Source organism: Gigantopelta aegis, chromosome 15, assembly GCF_016097555.1.
Source record: "Gigantopelta aegis isolate Gae_Host chromosome 15, Gae_host_genome, whole genome shotgun sequence".
NCBI classification, from domain to species: domain Eukaryota; kingdom Metazoa; phylum Mollusca; class Gastropoda; order Neomphalida; family Peltospiridae; genus Gigantopelta; species Gigantopelta aegis.
In genome coordinates, this window is record NC_054713.1 from 21,442,134 (window position 1) to 21,461,104 (window position 18,971).

The 18,971-nt window shown below is 34.4% G+C and overlaps 1 protein-coding gene across 1 annotated transcript; it reads left to right on the forward strand.

Annotated features, from left to right (window-relative positions):
* The first annotated feature begins 1,090 nt into the window (after nucleotides 1–1,090).
* LOC121390488 (forkhead box protein D1-like) lies at nucleotides 1,091–17,927 on the forward strand. Its single transcript, XM_041522318.1, has 2 exons — nucleotides 1,091–2,051; nucleotides 15,856–17,927. The coding sequence occupies exons 1-2, from the start codon at nucleotides 1,180–1,182 to the stop codon at nucleotides 15,857–15,859; spliced, it is 876 nt and encodes a 291-aa protein (XP_041378252.1). The 5' UTR covers nucleotides 1,091–1,179; the 3' UTR covers nucleotides 15,860–17,927.
* The last annotated feature ends 1,044 nt before the right edge of the window (nucleotides 17,928–18,971 follow it).

The window sequence follows — 18,971 nt, forward strand, 5'->3', positions numbered from 1 at the left end:
GGAGGTGGGTTTGTATGCACGCACGACCTACGTGCGTACGTACACACACGCACGCAAGCACACACAATTTTCAATTAAATCCCAGTATAATTTTTGAACTGCAGTGTACTTGACAATCAAATGTCGATAACAAGTTTAATTGTTGGCGTTAATTAGCCATGTTCCCTTAATTCGGTTCCAGTGGAAGCATGCCACGAGTTTCGATACATGAACAGTATAGATTTTCTAGTTCACGACGATAGCGCCCGACCACATGTCGCAATGTTGACATTCTTTGTTTTAATGTTACGCAATGTACATCCAACATGGCTGGTAAGGCACGCTTTGTCCGCGCTGTGTACAGCATACCTCTATCACGGATCAGGCCACACGTGGAAATCTACGTGTAAGAACTAATTTTCTGCTTGTACCCACTCTCCCAGAGATAAGTAGAAACTTAGACGTCGAGGGCGTGGCTTACAAGGAAGCGTTAGCCATTAGTCGTATTTTTTTACATACACGACCAATGAGATTGCAGTGTCACGAGTTTGATTGACTGATTGGCGGAGATCGCTGTGGAAAATAAAAATTGTATATGCCAGAAAGAAACATTGCGAGAACGCCGAAAGTGACATTCTGAGTCTAAAGTGCAACCATTTTCTGTTTCGCTGGTTCGGATGTATTTGTTGGGACTGAATTGCGAAAAGGACGTTTAAATCGCCTTTATAATTATATATATTTGGAGAGGAGTTCGAGATACACTGTGGAACTACTTAAACCAAAGGAGACACAAGGAAAAACAAAAACCTTGGGTACTATAAAAAAGACACTAATTCGTCGACTATTTTTTATTATTATTATTATTATAATATTTGGAAGTTTACAAACTCTGGATTTCCGACAAAACTTTGTTTATTGCCGTCCCAAGCCAGTGTTGAAACGTGTCCGCAATCTTTAATCATTATCACGTGCACAAGCACGCGAGTCGGTGTAATGTAAACATCCAATCAAAAAAGGGTAAACTATCTGCTTTTGATGTGCCGTGTCAAGCGAGGTCATATTCTGCATATTTAAACACAGGGCTGTGACAACTGCAGTCATTGGAGGAATCTATAAATTCGCTGTTTGGAAATTCCAATCACTGAAAACAAAGATAATAACTAGTATTTCACAGTTTTCAGCAACAACAAAAAAACAAACATGGATCCGATAGATTACAAAGTGGCCGTTAACTCGGAATACATTAACGGTCTGAAAATGATGGAGTCTGAAATTAGTTCCAAAATAGTGAAGACGGAAGTTTTATCAGACACTGTGGATAAAAAGTCGACCGATTCCAAACCGGTTCACACGGAAATGTCGAAAGAGGCCGAAAACCATAAAGACCCGAACCAGAAACCTCCGTATTCCTACGTCGCGCTTATCGCCATGGCGATAAAAGAGTGCAGCGAGAAAAGACTCACACTGAGTGGAATCTATCAGTTTATTGTGAACAAATTCCCGTATTACGAAAAGAACAAGAAAGGCTGGCAGAACAGTATTCGCCACAACTTGAGTCTCAACGAGTGTTTCGTAAAAGTGCCCCGGGAGGGTGGCGGGGAACGAAAGGGGAATTACTGGACTCTGGACCCGGCTTTCGAGGACATGTTTGAGAAGGGGAATTACCGCCGGCGACGCAGAATGAAGCGTCCGTACCGTCCGTCCATCTCGCTACCCAAGCCCCTGTTCGCCGACTCCAGCTGCGCTCTGAACCAGTTCGCCTTGACGAAAAACTATTTCTCCCCTTCGTATTCGCAGTATTCTCAATATTCGCCCTGGTCCCTGGGCCCCAATGCCTCGGGCAATATGGGCATGCCTCAGATTAACAATTACGGCTCGTGCCAACGCGTCCCCACCAGTCTGACGCCCTACACGGGGATGCAAGGGGGGATGCAGATCTCGCCGACACAAACGCCCTACCCGCACCAGTTTAACGATTACGGATCCATGTCGACGACAGGTCCTTTCGCCTTCCAGTGTAGACAGCAAAATGAATCATTTAACCCAATGCATTACACGTATTGGGCAGATAGGTGAGATATATATTTTTTTTTTTTTAAATATTAATTTTACTAAAGTTATAATGTGTTGATTATGTAATATATGCATGCCATATTATATATTTAATTAGCCCGAGTAGGACTACTCTGACATTTGTAAGGGCTAATAACTGTCCAAATGTTAAATGTTTTAAAACATGTATTGATATTTATGACGTGTTATCTTCAAATAATATATGTATTATGCATCTGTTATATTTTACTATCCATTAAAAAAGATCCATTCATCCAAATCCTCTCCGTATCGCATATATGACATTAAATATTAATATATTATTATAAATATATAACATAATATATGACATTAAATATTAATATATTATAAATATATAACATAATATATGACATAGTTTTTACCGTATTCTACAATAATTCGATTGTATATATATTGAATACTCTATCTTTAATATCAAAGTACTATCGAAATGAATTTGTAAGATTTTTATGCAGTAATATTTGTGAAAAATAAACGGCTTTTATTTTGTTTTTTCATTTTAAGCTGTGTAATTCTAAAAATAAATTTTATTTTAATGGATAATAAAATTAATATAAAATAATACCCGTTTTATACATTGTTCCAAAACCAATTCATATATATATATATATATATATATATATATATATATATATATATATATATATATATATATATATATATAAAATTACTAAACAAGAATATAAATAAATAAATAAATAAATAAAATAAATAATACAAATAAAATAAACAAATGCCAACGGACGCAGACATTGGGTGTACTATAATTATAAACATCCTAACTGCACTTTGAAGTGACTGTAGAGCATTGTTTTAATTTTACAATAATTCAACTGATAATTGGATTCAGTGTTTTCTCTTAATTTCAACTATTTTTCCATATACATTTCATTAATTGTTAGTATTCATCATACAAGACAGAAATGTGAAAACTAGTATTGTCAGTTACATGTAAGTGTTTACAGTTCACATTTAAATACTCATTCTATTTGATATGCATCGTGTACCTTCGTTGTATATAAACATAACAACTGAAAACATCTGCATAGCAAGTGACAACATTGATTTCATGCCAGTCTTGCTATGTCTGTAATATTTTATAATAATACAATCACTGTACACCGGATATAGGTACTGTCGTAGCTATATACTCGTGCTACATATCTTGGAAACAGTATTGCACCATGGTAATAAAATTGTTTTAACATATAACTTAAAGTTATAACTGTTATAAAGCAATTAGAGACCTATATTTAAGACTTTGAACAAACAAATATGCCATTAGTTAATTCTGAGTAATAAATTTAAACGTCGTTCGAAATTGTAAATATAGCTTATATAGCAATTCGCCGTACAATCGCAATTTAATTTTTAATTAAAAAAAAATCCTTATTATGCGTAATGTGTTCTGCAATTTTAAAGTTATATGAACTTGTACAAACATGATTAATAAAAGACAAAGCTTCAGTAATTATTTTCTCAAATTGTGCTACCAATATTTGTTGTTAGACAATATCCGTTGTCGGTCCCACGGTGACACCGTGAGCATTATTTACATGCATGCTGAAAGTTAAAGTGAATAGTAAGGAGCAACCCTGAGGTATTAAAAGGACAACTAAAACTTTAAAAATAATAACTTGAAATAGTGGTCTTCCAATGATCGATTTTAATCGAAAACTGATCGGTTTGGCTCTGCCGTTATGATTATCGATTATAAAAAAAATCCATAATTGATTGTCTCCGAAAATGTGAACTGTACTTCGTCCTCCAGTTTAGATAATGAAATTGAAAGTTAATGTTTGTTTTATTTAACGACACCACTAGAGCACATTGATTAATTAATCATCGGCTATTGGATATTAAACATTTGGTAATTCTAACTCGTCATCGGAGGAAACCCGTTACATTTTTCCTTTAGCAGCAAGGCATCTTTTATATGCACTTCCCCACACAGGACAGCACATACCACGGCCTTTGACCAGCTGTGGTGCGCTGGTTGGAACAACAGAAAAATAACCCAATCAGCTGAATAGATCCACCGAGGTGGTTCTATCCTGCGACGCAAGCACCTCAAGCGAGCGCTCAACCCACAAAGCTAAATCGCGGAATTGATGTCAATATGGTGGGGTTTTTTTTTGTGTATATAAAGAAAAATAGATTAAATAGTGATAAAAGGGACTCCCTGCATTTGTAGCCATTGTAAGATGTTTCCGACTAACGGAGCCTTTCTATGAACAGGGCGATAGGTGCATGGTCCTACTTAGGTTTTGTACAATTCTAACCGATTGTATAATCGAAGGTTGATGGGTTGGTGCAAACCGATTATGACCGATGATCGACCATGAAATGCTAAACGATTTCCAACAATATTAACTTAAAATATCGAACCGTTTTAATGTGCAAAATGTTTTATACGGATTTGCATACAATTTTTATTTCCTACAACTTGGAACATCTATTAAGAAATGTATTGCTCTAGATTAATATATATATATATATATATCACTTGTCGTATTTTGAAGTGTAATTCGGTATATGCAATAGTAATTTTATATATTCTCAAATACCTTTTTCTTTAATGTTTTTAATGTTTTTTATTTATCTAGGCCCTTCTTCTTCCCTACCGTTTATTCACATACATTTATTTAAACCACACCATGGAATTTGTGTTTTAGAAAAAGAGTTGAAAGTAAAATACATTAGTGCTGAGCATCAGTTGGAATTTCATTATCCACCATCTGTTATAATCGCTTGGCACCAACCGATCAGCTTTCGATTACAAATCGGTTAGAATTGTATGAACATAAAAACGATTTGAATTATAACCACCTATGGGTGGGACGTAACCCAGTGGTAAAGCGCTCGCTTGATGCACAGTCGGTCTGGAATCGATCCCCGTCGGTGGACCCATTGAGCTATTTCTCACTCCATCTAGTGCACCACGACAGGTATATTGAAGACCGTGGTATGTACTATCTTGTCTGTGGGATGGTGACTATAAAAAATCCCTTGCTATTAACTAAAATGTAGAGGATTTTGTCTCTAAGACTATATGTCGAAATTACCAAATGTTTGACATTCAATAGCCGATGATTAATAAATCAATGTGCTCTAGTGGTGTCGTTAAACAAAACAAACAAACACACATTATAAGGACCTTGCACCTACTGTCGAGTTCACCTGAATCTACATTTACAAATGGATAATTTTAATTTAATTTAATTTAATTTAATATCTTTGTTTTTCGTTATGTGCGCTTAAAAACAAACAATAACCCTAACATATTTGCATTAATTCTGTCATCTAAAAAGGAGGAACAATTACAATAAACATTTTCTGATACGATCGATTGTGGATTTTTATAATCGAGCATTATATATGCATAGTCGTCTTTAAAAAAAATGAAAATGTGATAAATGTGTAGTGTTGCTTTAAAAAATCCTTTTAGATAATTGCACCGTAAGGTTGTTACGTAACTATGTAGGCACGTGCGTGTTGTTTACACAGACGTGTATGTTTCATGTCTGATAAAAATCCTTTACGTGAGTCACGTGCCAGATATGGCGGGTACTCCGACAAGGTGAGTCAATTAAATGGAGAGGTTATCAATAAGTTAGTTTTAAAAAGAAAATCAGTAATAGTTACAAAATAACAAATATAATAACAAGAACAACTAAAATATTCAGTAGTAAAAGTATACGATGCAAAGTATGGAAGAGCTGAAACTTGACACATTCTATTACCGTAACTGTTATAAAATAATACAAATTTTCGTTTTTCGAAAACTCAGGAGCACAAAAAATCCCCCCCACCCCGCAAGAAAAACAACAGCAAAAAAAAAACAAAACAACACAAAAACGACAAGCCACACAAAATCAATAACCAAACAAACAAACAAAACAAAAAACATATATAAAATGTTTTATATGTATTCATACTCATAAGAAAAAAACCCCAAGCATATTAATTATATTTAAAAAACCTATTAAAAGTAATGGGTGTGGACACGTTTTTCTAGGTAGAATCGGTTACCCGGAAACACATTTTTAGGCCTAATTTGCATTGTCATGGTCAGTGCCTTCAAAAGTGATGATCCCCAATTTCTAAAAAATCTTATATAAAGTTCATACTGTTTGGATGATGATTTAACACAGCAAGGTATCTATTTAAGAACGTAAGTCCACCACAACCCAATACTTTCAAAACATATATATTTACTTTTAGTTTAGACATTTAGCAATATGTAACACGAGTAATACGAGCATATAATTGTATATTCTAGTATATTTATAAACATATTCTAAACGAGCATTTATTGTACTACTGTGCGTTGATTTTCTATGATATTCTATTACACAAAACCTCCGAGAAGAAAATATTATGAAAGCCACCGACACCACCGTGGCATTGTTTTCTTTCTAAGCTGTGAAGTTATCGTCTCAATTTAGCCCACCTCAGAGTTAAAATATTTTTTCTCTCACTCTGCGCTATATACAACCCGATTTTAGGAAGCCCACGAGAACAGAGTATTTATATAGCTTATTGAAACTACAATTAGCTGGAGCCGTGATTTTTAGACCACACCGGTAGAAGCCTCGTTCGTGTTTCTTTTTAAGGGTGATCTACGAGTATTTCAAGGGGGTTGTAGGTGAGAGGGATTTTTGTTCAGTACGTGTCACTCGTTGGATCAGTGAAATAAAATAAATAAATAAAATAAAATAAATACAAATTTACTGGTAATTTTCATCTCTGTCTGATCTAGAATTGATCAAATGGAGGGGGTGGGGGGCATTTTTAATATACCCACCACCCACACAATAAAATGTACGTAGAGAGCAAAGAAGTAAAATCAGACCTACCAGGTATACTCTAATAATAATAATAATAATAATTAATAATAATAATGGTATCTTTCATCTCCCTCAAAAGTTAAAAGTATATTTTGTTTAACGACATCACTAGCGCACATTGGTAATTAATCACCGGCTAGTGATTTTCACACGATGTCTTTGGAGGAAACCCGTCACATTTCCTCATTAGCACCAAGGATCTTTTATATGCATTTCCTACAGACATGACAGCGCATACCACGACCTTTGACAATATGTGCAATAATACGTTTATATATTGAATTATTCTATGTTTATATATTCTATTTGCCGTTGGTTGGGACGAGAGAAAAAAACTAATTTGTTCGCTGAGGTAATTCGATCCGAAGATTCAAAGACGTAAGGCGAGCACTCTACCGAATGACCTAAACACAGCCCCTCCCGTCGTCTCCCCACTTGATCAGTTCAGTTTTAGTTTATTTTGTGTCGGGGTGATCAAGACCAACCCTAGAAATATGTCAGGGTCTTCCCCGCCACGTCCCTACTATTTTTGTAACAGCCCCTGTTGATAGAATTCAACGTAGGCCTCAGAATCTTTAGTTTACTTGTCACGCACGCGCGTTCGAAATCGGTGTGAAAATAAATTTATGCCTTGTTTTGTAAATATGTTTACAATATATTAGAAAAGTTGCCAAATAAGCTAATTTGTTTGTGAAAACAGTGGTGATATATAGCCAGGAATTTGTGATGTTTATTTCAGCGTGCAAGAATGACGCCCGGAGGTGAAAGAGCTATCAAAATGTAAATAATAAACACAAAGGAAAATTGTTCTTATTAGAACTAATGAAAGGTGATCACTTAATAAACAACAAACAAAACCAAATGGAAAGGGCAGTGTACCAAACGTCAGGTGTTCAAACGGGGCAGTGCTTGATTCCTTGGACTATCCATTTTATGTTAAAGGACCTCGGTCGAATTTAGGAAACTTATTTTTTAAACATTCATTCATTTCAGCTTATTGTAGTGCTTATATCCAATTCAAGCACGCTGTCCTGGACACACACCTTAGCTATATTGGCTGTCTGTCCAGGACAGTGGATTAGTTGTTGGTGGTTAATGAGAGAAACGAATGGTCTTACACCTACCCATTGAGTCGTTAAAACTCGCCCTGGGTGGAGCCTATACCGGGCTGCGAACCCTGTACCTACCAGCCTTATGTCGGATGTCTTAACGATGACGCTACCAAGGCCGGTCTTTAAACATTGTACTTCATGTACAGTCCGCCCCACAGGGAACGCCTTTTTTCATACTATGGACTTTACTACAAGTTATTTATTTCTGAGCCGATTGTTTTCTAAATTGGACACAAAAATAGTATACATGTAATTTGTTTTGGTTATTTTCAAAACAGTTTTACTTTTCTTCTTACGTCAGGCAATTACTGAAATTATTTGCAAAAAACAATTTGTAGGAGGATGGGACGGACTATAGGCACATGCGTTTTTTATAAATCCGGTCTCCCTTCTTTAAACGAAGAAGAAAAGTTAAAGGTGGTTTTGTTTAACGACACTGTCGATTGTTGGGTGTCAAATATTTTGACAGTCTTAGGGGAAACGGTGTGATTAAGGTCGAATTGTACGTTTTTTGGTCCAACTCTAAATAAAGAATTAAAAAACAAAACAAAAAACACTTATTGATTTATTTTGTTATTTTCCGTCAGTACTGTTTTACTTAAATTTCAGTAAATGTATTCTTTCGTTTTTCTTTCTTTTTTTCTTTTTTCTTCTTTCTTTCTTTCTTTAACCTGCCCCACTAGTGCTAGACCAAATCCTCAAATTCGGGCAAAATGAACTGGCCTGAAACCATTTTTCACCATGCATTTCCATCATTCTACCCACAATATCCATGTAATCTATGTGAAAATGCGTAGTGATTCGTTTGCAACCGTATCTAGTTGTTTAGCAGTAATGGTAATATGAATAAATGAATAATAATATGAATAAATTTATCAAAATTCAGCCATTTACGTTGAATTCGGGCAAAAGTCAGCCTGCCCCTTTACAAAAATGGGAGGCCGTACGCCTATGACCATTATAAATATTAGTATGATAAATGTAATTTCCTTACAAATACAAAATTCCTTGATTTAAAAGAAAAACAAAGATTTTTTTTTTTTTTTAAATAAACGGGGGGGGGGGGGGGGGGGGAGCAAACCGATTCATCAAGTGCATTTATTCTAACACAAACGTACGTGTTTTGCATTTTCTCAAGACTTAAAAATATGCCAAGCCAATTTGTAAGATGAACCTTCATTACCCAATTGTTTCGCGCCTAAACGAGACTTCCGTGTAAGAAAAGACCAATGGGATTAAATGATTCAGAAAATTGTAATTTTTCCCCTAAGCAAACTATCGCTGCACTCGGGACTTGGGGTTTATCACGCTCGGGCTGGCACGAGGCGCAAAACTGTGGGAAATTTAAAACGTGTGAAATATGGAGGGGGCTATTAAATTGCACTAAAACCAAGAACCAGACATTTCGTGGAGATTATTAACCGGTGGGGCTTGACACGTGAAATTAAGGGTCTCGAAAATGGATTGCCGTTGATTAACTGTTTAGTGTATAACCTGTGATAATATGTATTCTTCGTGCTCCTTGCGTCGGAATTTTTTTCTCGTGTGTCATTCTAATTGTTTTGAATGTAGCAAAGTAGCGCTATATAATAATTCACCGTAAAGTAGAAATAGTTTACGGTTTATGAGCGCGATAGCATTTTAGTGCCTCTTGGCGACTTTAAAACAGATTTTAATATATTACTTATTATTCACAGAACTGTGGTATAAAAAAAAAAATGTATATCCGAATTATCAACACAATTTATTACAGATTATTTTAAAACATCGTAGATGCTCATGGAACTTATTTTAACAGTATGTACATTTGATCGATTATCAGTCGATCATTGATCAGATAATACAAATCGACCATGATCGATCACAAATATCCATTTTATCGATTACAAAGTCATATAATTTCACATTTCATTGATGTACTTGGCTGCCTTGATGTTTCATAGTAAATCTCATCGCCATTTATAATACATTGTATAACAAATTTAGATCTTCCCACTTCGAGCGTTGACAAGGTTCACTGATTTTAGAATATTGAATATTCATTGTTTTTAGAATATTGTATATTCATTGTTGTTTTTTTAAATATTGAATATTCATTGGTTTTCAGAACTGAAGAAACGGTACTGCGTTTATATTGTAATATTAGGATTATAAACTAAATTGTGGCTTTTGTTTTTAATTTAATGCAGACAATATTTGGTATATATATATATATATATATATATATATATATATAGATAGATAGATAGATAGATAGATAGAGATATATATATGACATTGTTTTATTGGGTGGGTATAATAAGTTACACATTATTTTAAATGTTAATTTTCGAATACTGACGGTTGATGTGTACAGTAATGCGATATTATATTAGCTTATTTAAAAAAAAAGAAACATTCCTCTATTAGTATACTAAAATGAACTAAATATAATTTATTTCATTATTATTACATTATATCCATTCTACAGTAGACTATGTGTATAATATAATATAATATAATACTAGTGTAGTGTAGTGTAGTGTAGTGTACATTATTATAGTGTAGTGTAGTGTAGTGTAGTGTAGTGTAGTGTAGTGTAGTGTAGTATAGTATAGTATTAGACTAATGTATGATGGACATAATTAGTTTGAAGAAAATAAAAATTACTAGATTTTAGGATCGGATTTTGAAAATATTTGCCAGTTTGAAAATAGTTTCCATTTTTGTTTGTTTTTGCTTTTTCTAAATTGTATTATTATTATTGCTGTTATTATTATCATTATTATTATTATCATTATTATCATTATCATTATTATTATCATTATTATCATTATCATTATCATTATTATCATTATTATTATTAACAGCATCATTACATTAGCTCAATACTGTCGAGTACAGCCATTTTGTTCAATGTCATGTCGTAATTTGCTATTCATACTTCAGTAATCGCTAGTGGTACGCAGTTCCAAAAAGTTAAAAAAATAGTTGATAGCCAATTTCCAAACTGATTAATAACTGACGCTAATCAAAATGTACAAACAAAATATTCTTCATCGACACGTGTACATATGTATATAATCAAGAGTTGGTATCTTACGTTTTATTTCTTATTATTGTTAAAATATATTGAAAACTAAAGGAATCGGGAAAGGAAAAAAGAATTATGACTCAATAAATTGTGAGATATGATGATTTTTATGACGCGGTCGAGTCAAGGCAAACAATACATATTTAAAAAATTATCTTCACCATTTGTTTTTCTTCTGCTTTTAAATGTTAATTTTCATGACGCGTGGAGATGTGTGGTTTGGAATGTTGTAATCGGTACGGAAGTTGTTTAGATGTTCTCACGGATTTGACAGAGCCTGAAATGAGACGGTGATGGGACAACTAATTAACGTTAAATTACAAACTAACAAGGCGCGCGAAACGCACGTAAAATAGCGCAGTAAATATATGATGTATTCACACTTTGAAATCCACACCATATTTTACGTTGTGCAATTTTTAACCATATTTCGTTAGGTTCATTTGAAATTTTTTTTATAGGTTCCTGGCTGTGGATAATACATTTTTCAAACAAGTTCCACAACATTTAAAGATCTCCGTTGATACACACAAGTTTATTAAAACTAGTTTTGTATGTATTTTGCATTAGGAAATTGAGTTATAGGATATGGTTGACAGAATGTTGCTTGAACTGACATTTCAAGCATGTGTATGTGTGCGTACGTACGTACGTACGTACGTGCGTGTGATAAAATAGTGAAAACACAGAAAAAAGTGGTTGTCACAATTTCACCTTGTTTTGTATGTGCTTTTTTTCCCTACTATATTTTGATTGATAAACAAATAATTCTGCACTCACGTAAAAAATAAACCCACAAAAAAGAACATTACTGATCTGACACGAAAGGAAAATTCTTTATGGCATCATTGCCTCTTGCGAACTCACGAAACGCGAGAACAAAAAGATTTGCCAAAATAATACGTTCCATGTGTTTTTTGCCCGGCGGGATACTTTTCAATGAAATTGACATAGCCGCCGGAAAAACTATTAGTGTTACAACAAGCAATGATTAGCAACTGAACCCTACCATGTCTCGCTACCGCGGTTGTACTCAAATTGCTCCTAAAATCACCTCCTGTGTGTTTTACAAGCTCACGTGTAAAGAAAAAAAACGAGCCCAGTATACTTGTGTACATAACCGAATTTTATGTTACTTTTACGGAATTGTCGGTTGGTTTTTGGCTTGTTGTCTTTATTGATGTAATTTTGCAGCATTGCTGTCGTCATATTTCAAATAAACCTACATCTTTAACGACTCGCGCGTGAAATGGACAGTGAAATATGCATAATAAATTTCAGTGGTGTTTTTTGTTATAGACAAATAATGCTCGCTTTTTGCTGGTGATTAACCCCTTGATGACAACCCTCTCGGCAAAGAAAAACGTTATTAAAAAGAACTTAAAGCAACTACAAAACAGAACAGGGCCGTACTCAGCTTAAAATAACTTAAAAGAAAGGCGCGGATCCATGGGGAGGGTTGTGGGGTGCGTCTCATCCAATATTACCGGCCTAGGTGGCGTCGTGGTTAGGCCATAGGTCTACAGGCTGGTAGGTACTGGGTTCGGATCCCAGTCGAGGCATGGGATTTTTAATCCAGATACCGACTACAAACCCTGAGTGAGTACTCCGCAAAGGTGAAAACCACTTGCACCGACCAGTGATCCATAACTGGTTCAACAAAGGCAATGGTTTGTGCTATCCTGCCTGTGGGAAGCGCAAATAAAAGATCCCTTGTTGCTAATCGGAAAGAGTAGCCCATGTAGTGGCGACAGCGGGTTTCCTCTCAAAATCTGTGTGATCCTTAACCATATGCCTGACGCCATATAACCGTAAATAAAATGTGTTGAGTGCGTCGTTAAATAAAACCTTTCTTTCTTTCTAAATCTTAAGGCAGAGATGCATTTCATTTATAGAATACAGGGAATTGCATTTCAGGACATCTAGTTTTCAAAAGTGTACAGGGGACTATACCCCCGAAACTCATAGAAACTTTGCTCTGCGCCCTCGATCTTAGTTAGTCGCACCCCCCCCCCCCCCCCCATGTCTACTAGTTTCCGCCGTATCTGGTTAGTGTGTTTTGAATACTGTAGGTTTATAAACGTTGCATCCCTTTGGAATACTGCAGGTACCCAGAGGAAGATCTAGGGCGGGGGGGGGGGGGGGGGGGGGGGGGGGGGTGGGGGGGGGGGGGGGGGGGGGGGGGGTGGGGGGGGGGGGGGGGGGGGGGGGGTCAGCCCGCCGACCCCTAAATTGAGCGACAGTTATAATTTTATTATATATTAATTTTTATTCCCCTCCAAAGATCCCTTGGCATTCCACCTCATGTCATTGGGGCCCCATAAATGGATTTTCTGGATCCGCCACTGGTACCCTTTGTAAACCTTGCATTCCTCCCCTAGAAAAATACTGCATCCGTCCACTCATTAACTTATTCTAAAGAAGATCCTACACAGGTCTACTAATGGAACAATCTAGCGGGTTTCTTCTCTAAGACTATGTCAAAATTACCACATGTTTGACATACAACGGCTGGTGATTAATAAATCTATGTGTTTTAGTCGTCTTGTTAAATAAAACGAACTTAAAACGTTTTCACCGCAATGTGAACATTGTCAGCGTACACTGGCGAGGCGTCATATTTTGGTAGAGTGCAATACTCTTAGACACATATTTATTTGGAAGAAGAAATGAAATGGAATCGTTTTCATTCCATCCAGAACTTGTTTTAAAATTCTTAGAATATTTTGAATTTTATTTCAAATTTTAAATATGCATTTGCACCGTGAAACCCCTCAAAACTCGAGTTTTTTTTATGCTAGTGGTTTTTTGGTATTATTAGTATTGGTATTATTTTTATTTTTTTATATTTATTTTTTGGGTGGGTGGGGTGTGTGTGTATGTGTGTGTGTGTGTGGGAATGTCTTCAGTGTACATTATTTGTGTTATTAGTATTTGTTTTGCACAGTTCTTTAACCTGTGTTTTAATTAACGTATGAATTTTTATTGATATTAAACATCTATTCATTCGTACACCTTATTCATTCATATACATAGTTTTAATTGACACCCAGTGGCTGATGTTTTTTTTTTTTACTTGACGAATAATTAAACATTCATTCATTCATTCATTCGTTTTTTCTTTCTTGTCTTTCCTTTCTTTCTTTCATCATTCATTCATTCATCCATCCTTTTATTCTTCAGATAGAAGAACAGAATATTATTTAAACAAAATAATGCATGTTTTTGTATTTTCGGAAAACAGCGGTACCCTCTCCCAGATTTGGTACGACCCTGCAGAATCGAAAATAATTTTTGAGAGTCCGAATTATAATGCATGACATTCTTTTGATCACCGCTCTTGAACTTTTTTTCTTTTTACAAAGATAATTTTTTTATGTTTATGGTAAAAGCGCTTGTGACACGTCAAAAAGATCACGCATGCAACACGGTCCTAACAGCAAGGAATATAAGCATAAATTGTTTAATAAGAACAGAAATAACCAAATATGTTTATATGGCTAGAACCAGAGTTAAACTATAAGATATTGGTTTTTTTTTTTTTGTTTTTTTTTTTTTTTTTTTTTTCTTTCTTTAAACGTAGCGGATGAATAATTTAAATGTATGTAGTTACACGCAAGATTTAATTTAAGTCAACATTAAATTCAAATGGCTATTAAGTATGAGATGTAGTTATTAAACACCCATTGATGATTAAAGTTAAAAGTTTCTTTTGTTTAACAACACCACTAGAGCACATTGATTTATTAATCATCGGCTATTGGATGTCAAACATTTGGTAATTTCGACATGTAGTCTTAGAGAGGAAACTCGCTACATTTGTAGCAAGGGGTCTTTTATATGCACCACCCAAGAGACAGGCTAGCTAGCTAGTTATGATGATTAAAAACATAAAAGATAAATTAAATGCAAGATTTACATTTGTTTTGGTTTTTTCAAAATAGGGACAGTGATGAAATTTTATTTTTATTTTATATTTTCAGAATATTGGAAATGCACCACAACAAGCAAAACAAAGTTTTAAAAGGCTTTCTGCAATAAAAATATAGAATTTATTTTATAAGGTCATTTAATGCTCTAAACATTAATTAATTCTGCAATGACATATCTGAAAGCTAAAGTTACCATTATTTCGTTTAGTAATATTGTAACTTTTGAAAATAAACGTAATTACTCTTTTATTATGAGTTTCACCCAGGTAGATGTCGCTAGCTGTCTATATGTCTTTATTTTCCTTAAAAACTACATCTTTTTTATTCACAATAATTTTTAAATACAAAATTCCAAATTTGAATGTAAAACGTTTCAGTTTCAATGCAAAAATAACCCATATATATATATATATATATATATATATATATATATATATATATATATATATATATTAATTAATTAATTAATTAATTAATTATACACGCTTATATTAAATGTTAAAATATTGTTTTAAATTCATTTTATATATCTGCTAAATACAGAATATAAAATGAATATTTTTGTTAGCTTATTATTTTTTTTTTTTTTTAATTATTATTAAATGTTAAAATAACTGAAACAGTTTCTTTTGAAATGGTGACATTGTCTGTTGGTAATGTTATGGGAAAACAGGAGTAATGTACACCGCTCATCTAACCGTGAATGTGTTTCTTCTGTTGGTAAATATTCCACTGCATTCGCACGTAATTTAAATAGTTTTGGATGTTTCTTGTGCAACTGACAACATTATTTGATTTCTTTTCTTTTATTGCAGATAATTTCAATGTGAGTTGCGGAGATTGCGTGAGTTAATGAAGTTATCGCTGGAAGTGAAACGAGGCCAAGAGAAGACATAATATTTCCATTCATTTGAAGGTGAAATGAACCAAAATAAAACAGGAAGACATTGCACTGTTGGCGTCAGTGGGAGGAACACATTTCACTTCAGTTACAGCTGAAATTGAAAACTAGGTGCACATTTCACGTTCTTTGATGCTGGAAACAACAACAACAATCGAACAGTGAAATGTATTTGATTTCATTTGTTGTTGAATGGTGATTGACACAAATCAAGTGGATGGAATCAGGATATAAATATTTAAAATCGAAAACAAAAACCAGTTTAGATTTATTTCAGATTCGGCGGAAATCGATAATTAGGTATACATTTCACTTTCTTTGAAGCTGAAAAAAAGCAACAGAACAATTTATTTTATTTTATTTATTGAATGATGGTTGACAAAAAGGCAACTGATGAATCAGGATACAATTATTTAAAGCTGAATGAAACAGAAGTGACATATATCACTTCACTTCAGGAAGTACTAAACTGAAAATAGCAAGGCACTTCATCTGAAGTTGAACGAACGTTGAAGAAACATAATTAGCTTCATTTGAAATTAATGTAAATAAGAGGGAAACTGTGCTTCATCTGATGTTGAACGAAGTCAAACAGAAAAGCTGGAATTTATCCGAGATTATAATAGAACGAACATATTTCACTTCAAATGATTTACACTGAAACCAGCACGAATATTGTACTTCATTGACTGAAATTAAACAATTTTCACTTTATTTCAAATTGAATAAAATAAGGAGAACTTCATTTGAAGTAGAGTGTGAAACTGTAAGAAACATATTTCACTTCATTTGAAGTTCAGTTAGGTCGATGCGAAGATATATTCCATATCGTAATGGAAACCTGGGAATGCATTTCACGTCATGGTAAGTTGAATGGAACGACAAAAAAAGAGAACATAATTATATTACGTCGTGAACATTTAAACTGAGTGTATCTGAAACAGAAAAAATGGATTTCACTTCAGTTAAGCTGAATAAAGCCAACGAATACCATTTTAAAATTCTCTGATAAAAGTGAAATCGGAGACACTTCGTTATAACGAAACATTCTATTTATTGGTATCAATTGTGCATTACCGTAATACATGCAATTATGTTTTATTTCGCTGAAGCAGCTTTTTAAGCTAAGGTTGTATTTATTTTTCTTACTTTAATTTTGAGTGGAACTAAGAAAGAAATTCATATATTTATCTAGATGTAATATTCTGAGCCGGATGTGAGTCTAATCTCAAAAGTCAAACTTAGATAGTGATGTCACATTCGAATGAAATCGAATACTGTTGCTATGACATTATCGTCTGAATTTCAAATCTGACTTTTGGGTACATGACCAAAACGTTTATAATCACGGGCCCAGAAAGGAAACTGCTTTTTATTTGATGTGCCTAGCGTTAATTAATTTTTTTTAAAGTGAATTTCATTATACTAATGGAATTCACTGTAAACAATTTACTATTCATTCATTTCATTATTTAAAAAAAAAAATTTTGGTTGTCAAATCCATTTTCAGGTTAGTTTTAGTATATGTCAGTCTCATATACAATTTGTCATTGAGTTCAATGCAAAATTATAATTATTTATAATTATTTATGGTTTACAAATTTTGGTTATGTTAGAAAACAAATGTTTAACTCTCATATCATTGAGAAATTAATTGAAATTTTAGTTTGTATTTCCTTGTTGTATATTCACACTTACGGCGACACCACTCGATATCAGTGTCATGCGCGATAATAGCCAATTGCATAGCAATCGATGACATGGTGATGTCTGTCTTGTCACAATCTGCTATTATCGTATGTGGTACTCGTATACTGTGGCGTAGCCTTTACACGTACATGCATCGAACTGAGCATAGTTTAAACAAGATGTTTCTTTTGTTTAACGACGTCACTAGAGCACATTGAATTATTTATCATCGGCTATTGGATGTCAAACATTTGGTAAATCTGACATTTAGAGAAGAAACCATTCGCAAAGATATTTTATATGCACCATCCCATAGACAGGATAGCACATACCACGGCCCTTAATATACCAGTCGTGGTGCATTGGCTGGGACAAGAAATGCTCCAATAGGTCCACCGATGGGGATGGATCCTATACCGACCGCGCATCTGGCGAGCGCTTTACCACTGGGCTGCGTCCTTCTCCGGAAATAGGCATAGTATTGTTTGGTAGCCATGTTACAGGTTTTCATAAATTACGGGCTTTTTAACCTATAGGCATTGTTATTACTATAACACCTCTTTACAGACTCACTGATAAGATTACATTCATTTTCATCTCGGTTCTTAGACTGATTCTTGTACAATAATGTATAAAATGTGTTGTTTAACGACACCAATAGACCACACTGATTTATTAATCATCTGCTATTTGGTAATTTTGACAGTCTTAAGAGAGGAAACCCGCTACATTTTTTTTCATTAGCAGCAAGGGATATTTTATATGTACCATCCCATAAAAATGTAGCGGGTTTCCTCTGACGACTAACGTGTCAGAATCGCCAAATGTTTGACATTCAATAGCCGATGATTAATTAATCAATGTGCTCCAGTGAAACAGCCCAATGGGTCCACCGATGGGGATCGATCCTGGACCGACCGCATATCAAGCGAGCGCTTTACCACTGGGGTACGTCCCGCCCTAATTATATATGATGTATGTGTATTTATACAGACAAATTATCCAAATTAAGTGGTGAAGATTTTGCGTTATAAGATTTTAGGAGAACGAAGTACCGTTCTCGACTTCCATGACATGTGGTAACGTCAATGTAATCGGAACGACCATTCGATGCCTGTACGTGTATGTCAACAAAATGTTTGATAAATAAGGGGCGAAACTGACGACTATGCAACATTGAGCTTTGGGCTTTAATAATGTACATGCATACTATGTCTAATGTAACTATTAAGATAAACTGACAACCAAAACCGTTTATGTCCTCTCTGCGTCTCTCCGAAAATGAAAGTAGTCTTTAAGATAGTGCTTAAACTTGATTATCTGGAACAATATACACAAATT

Coding starts and splice junctions, on each gene's coding strand:
- LOC121390488 (XM_041522318.1), top strand. CDS start 1,180: ATGGATCCGATAGATTACAAAGTGGCCGTTAACTCGGAATACATTAAC.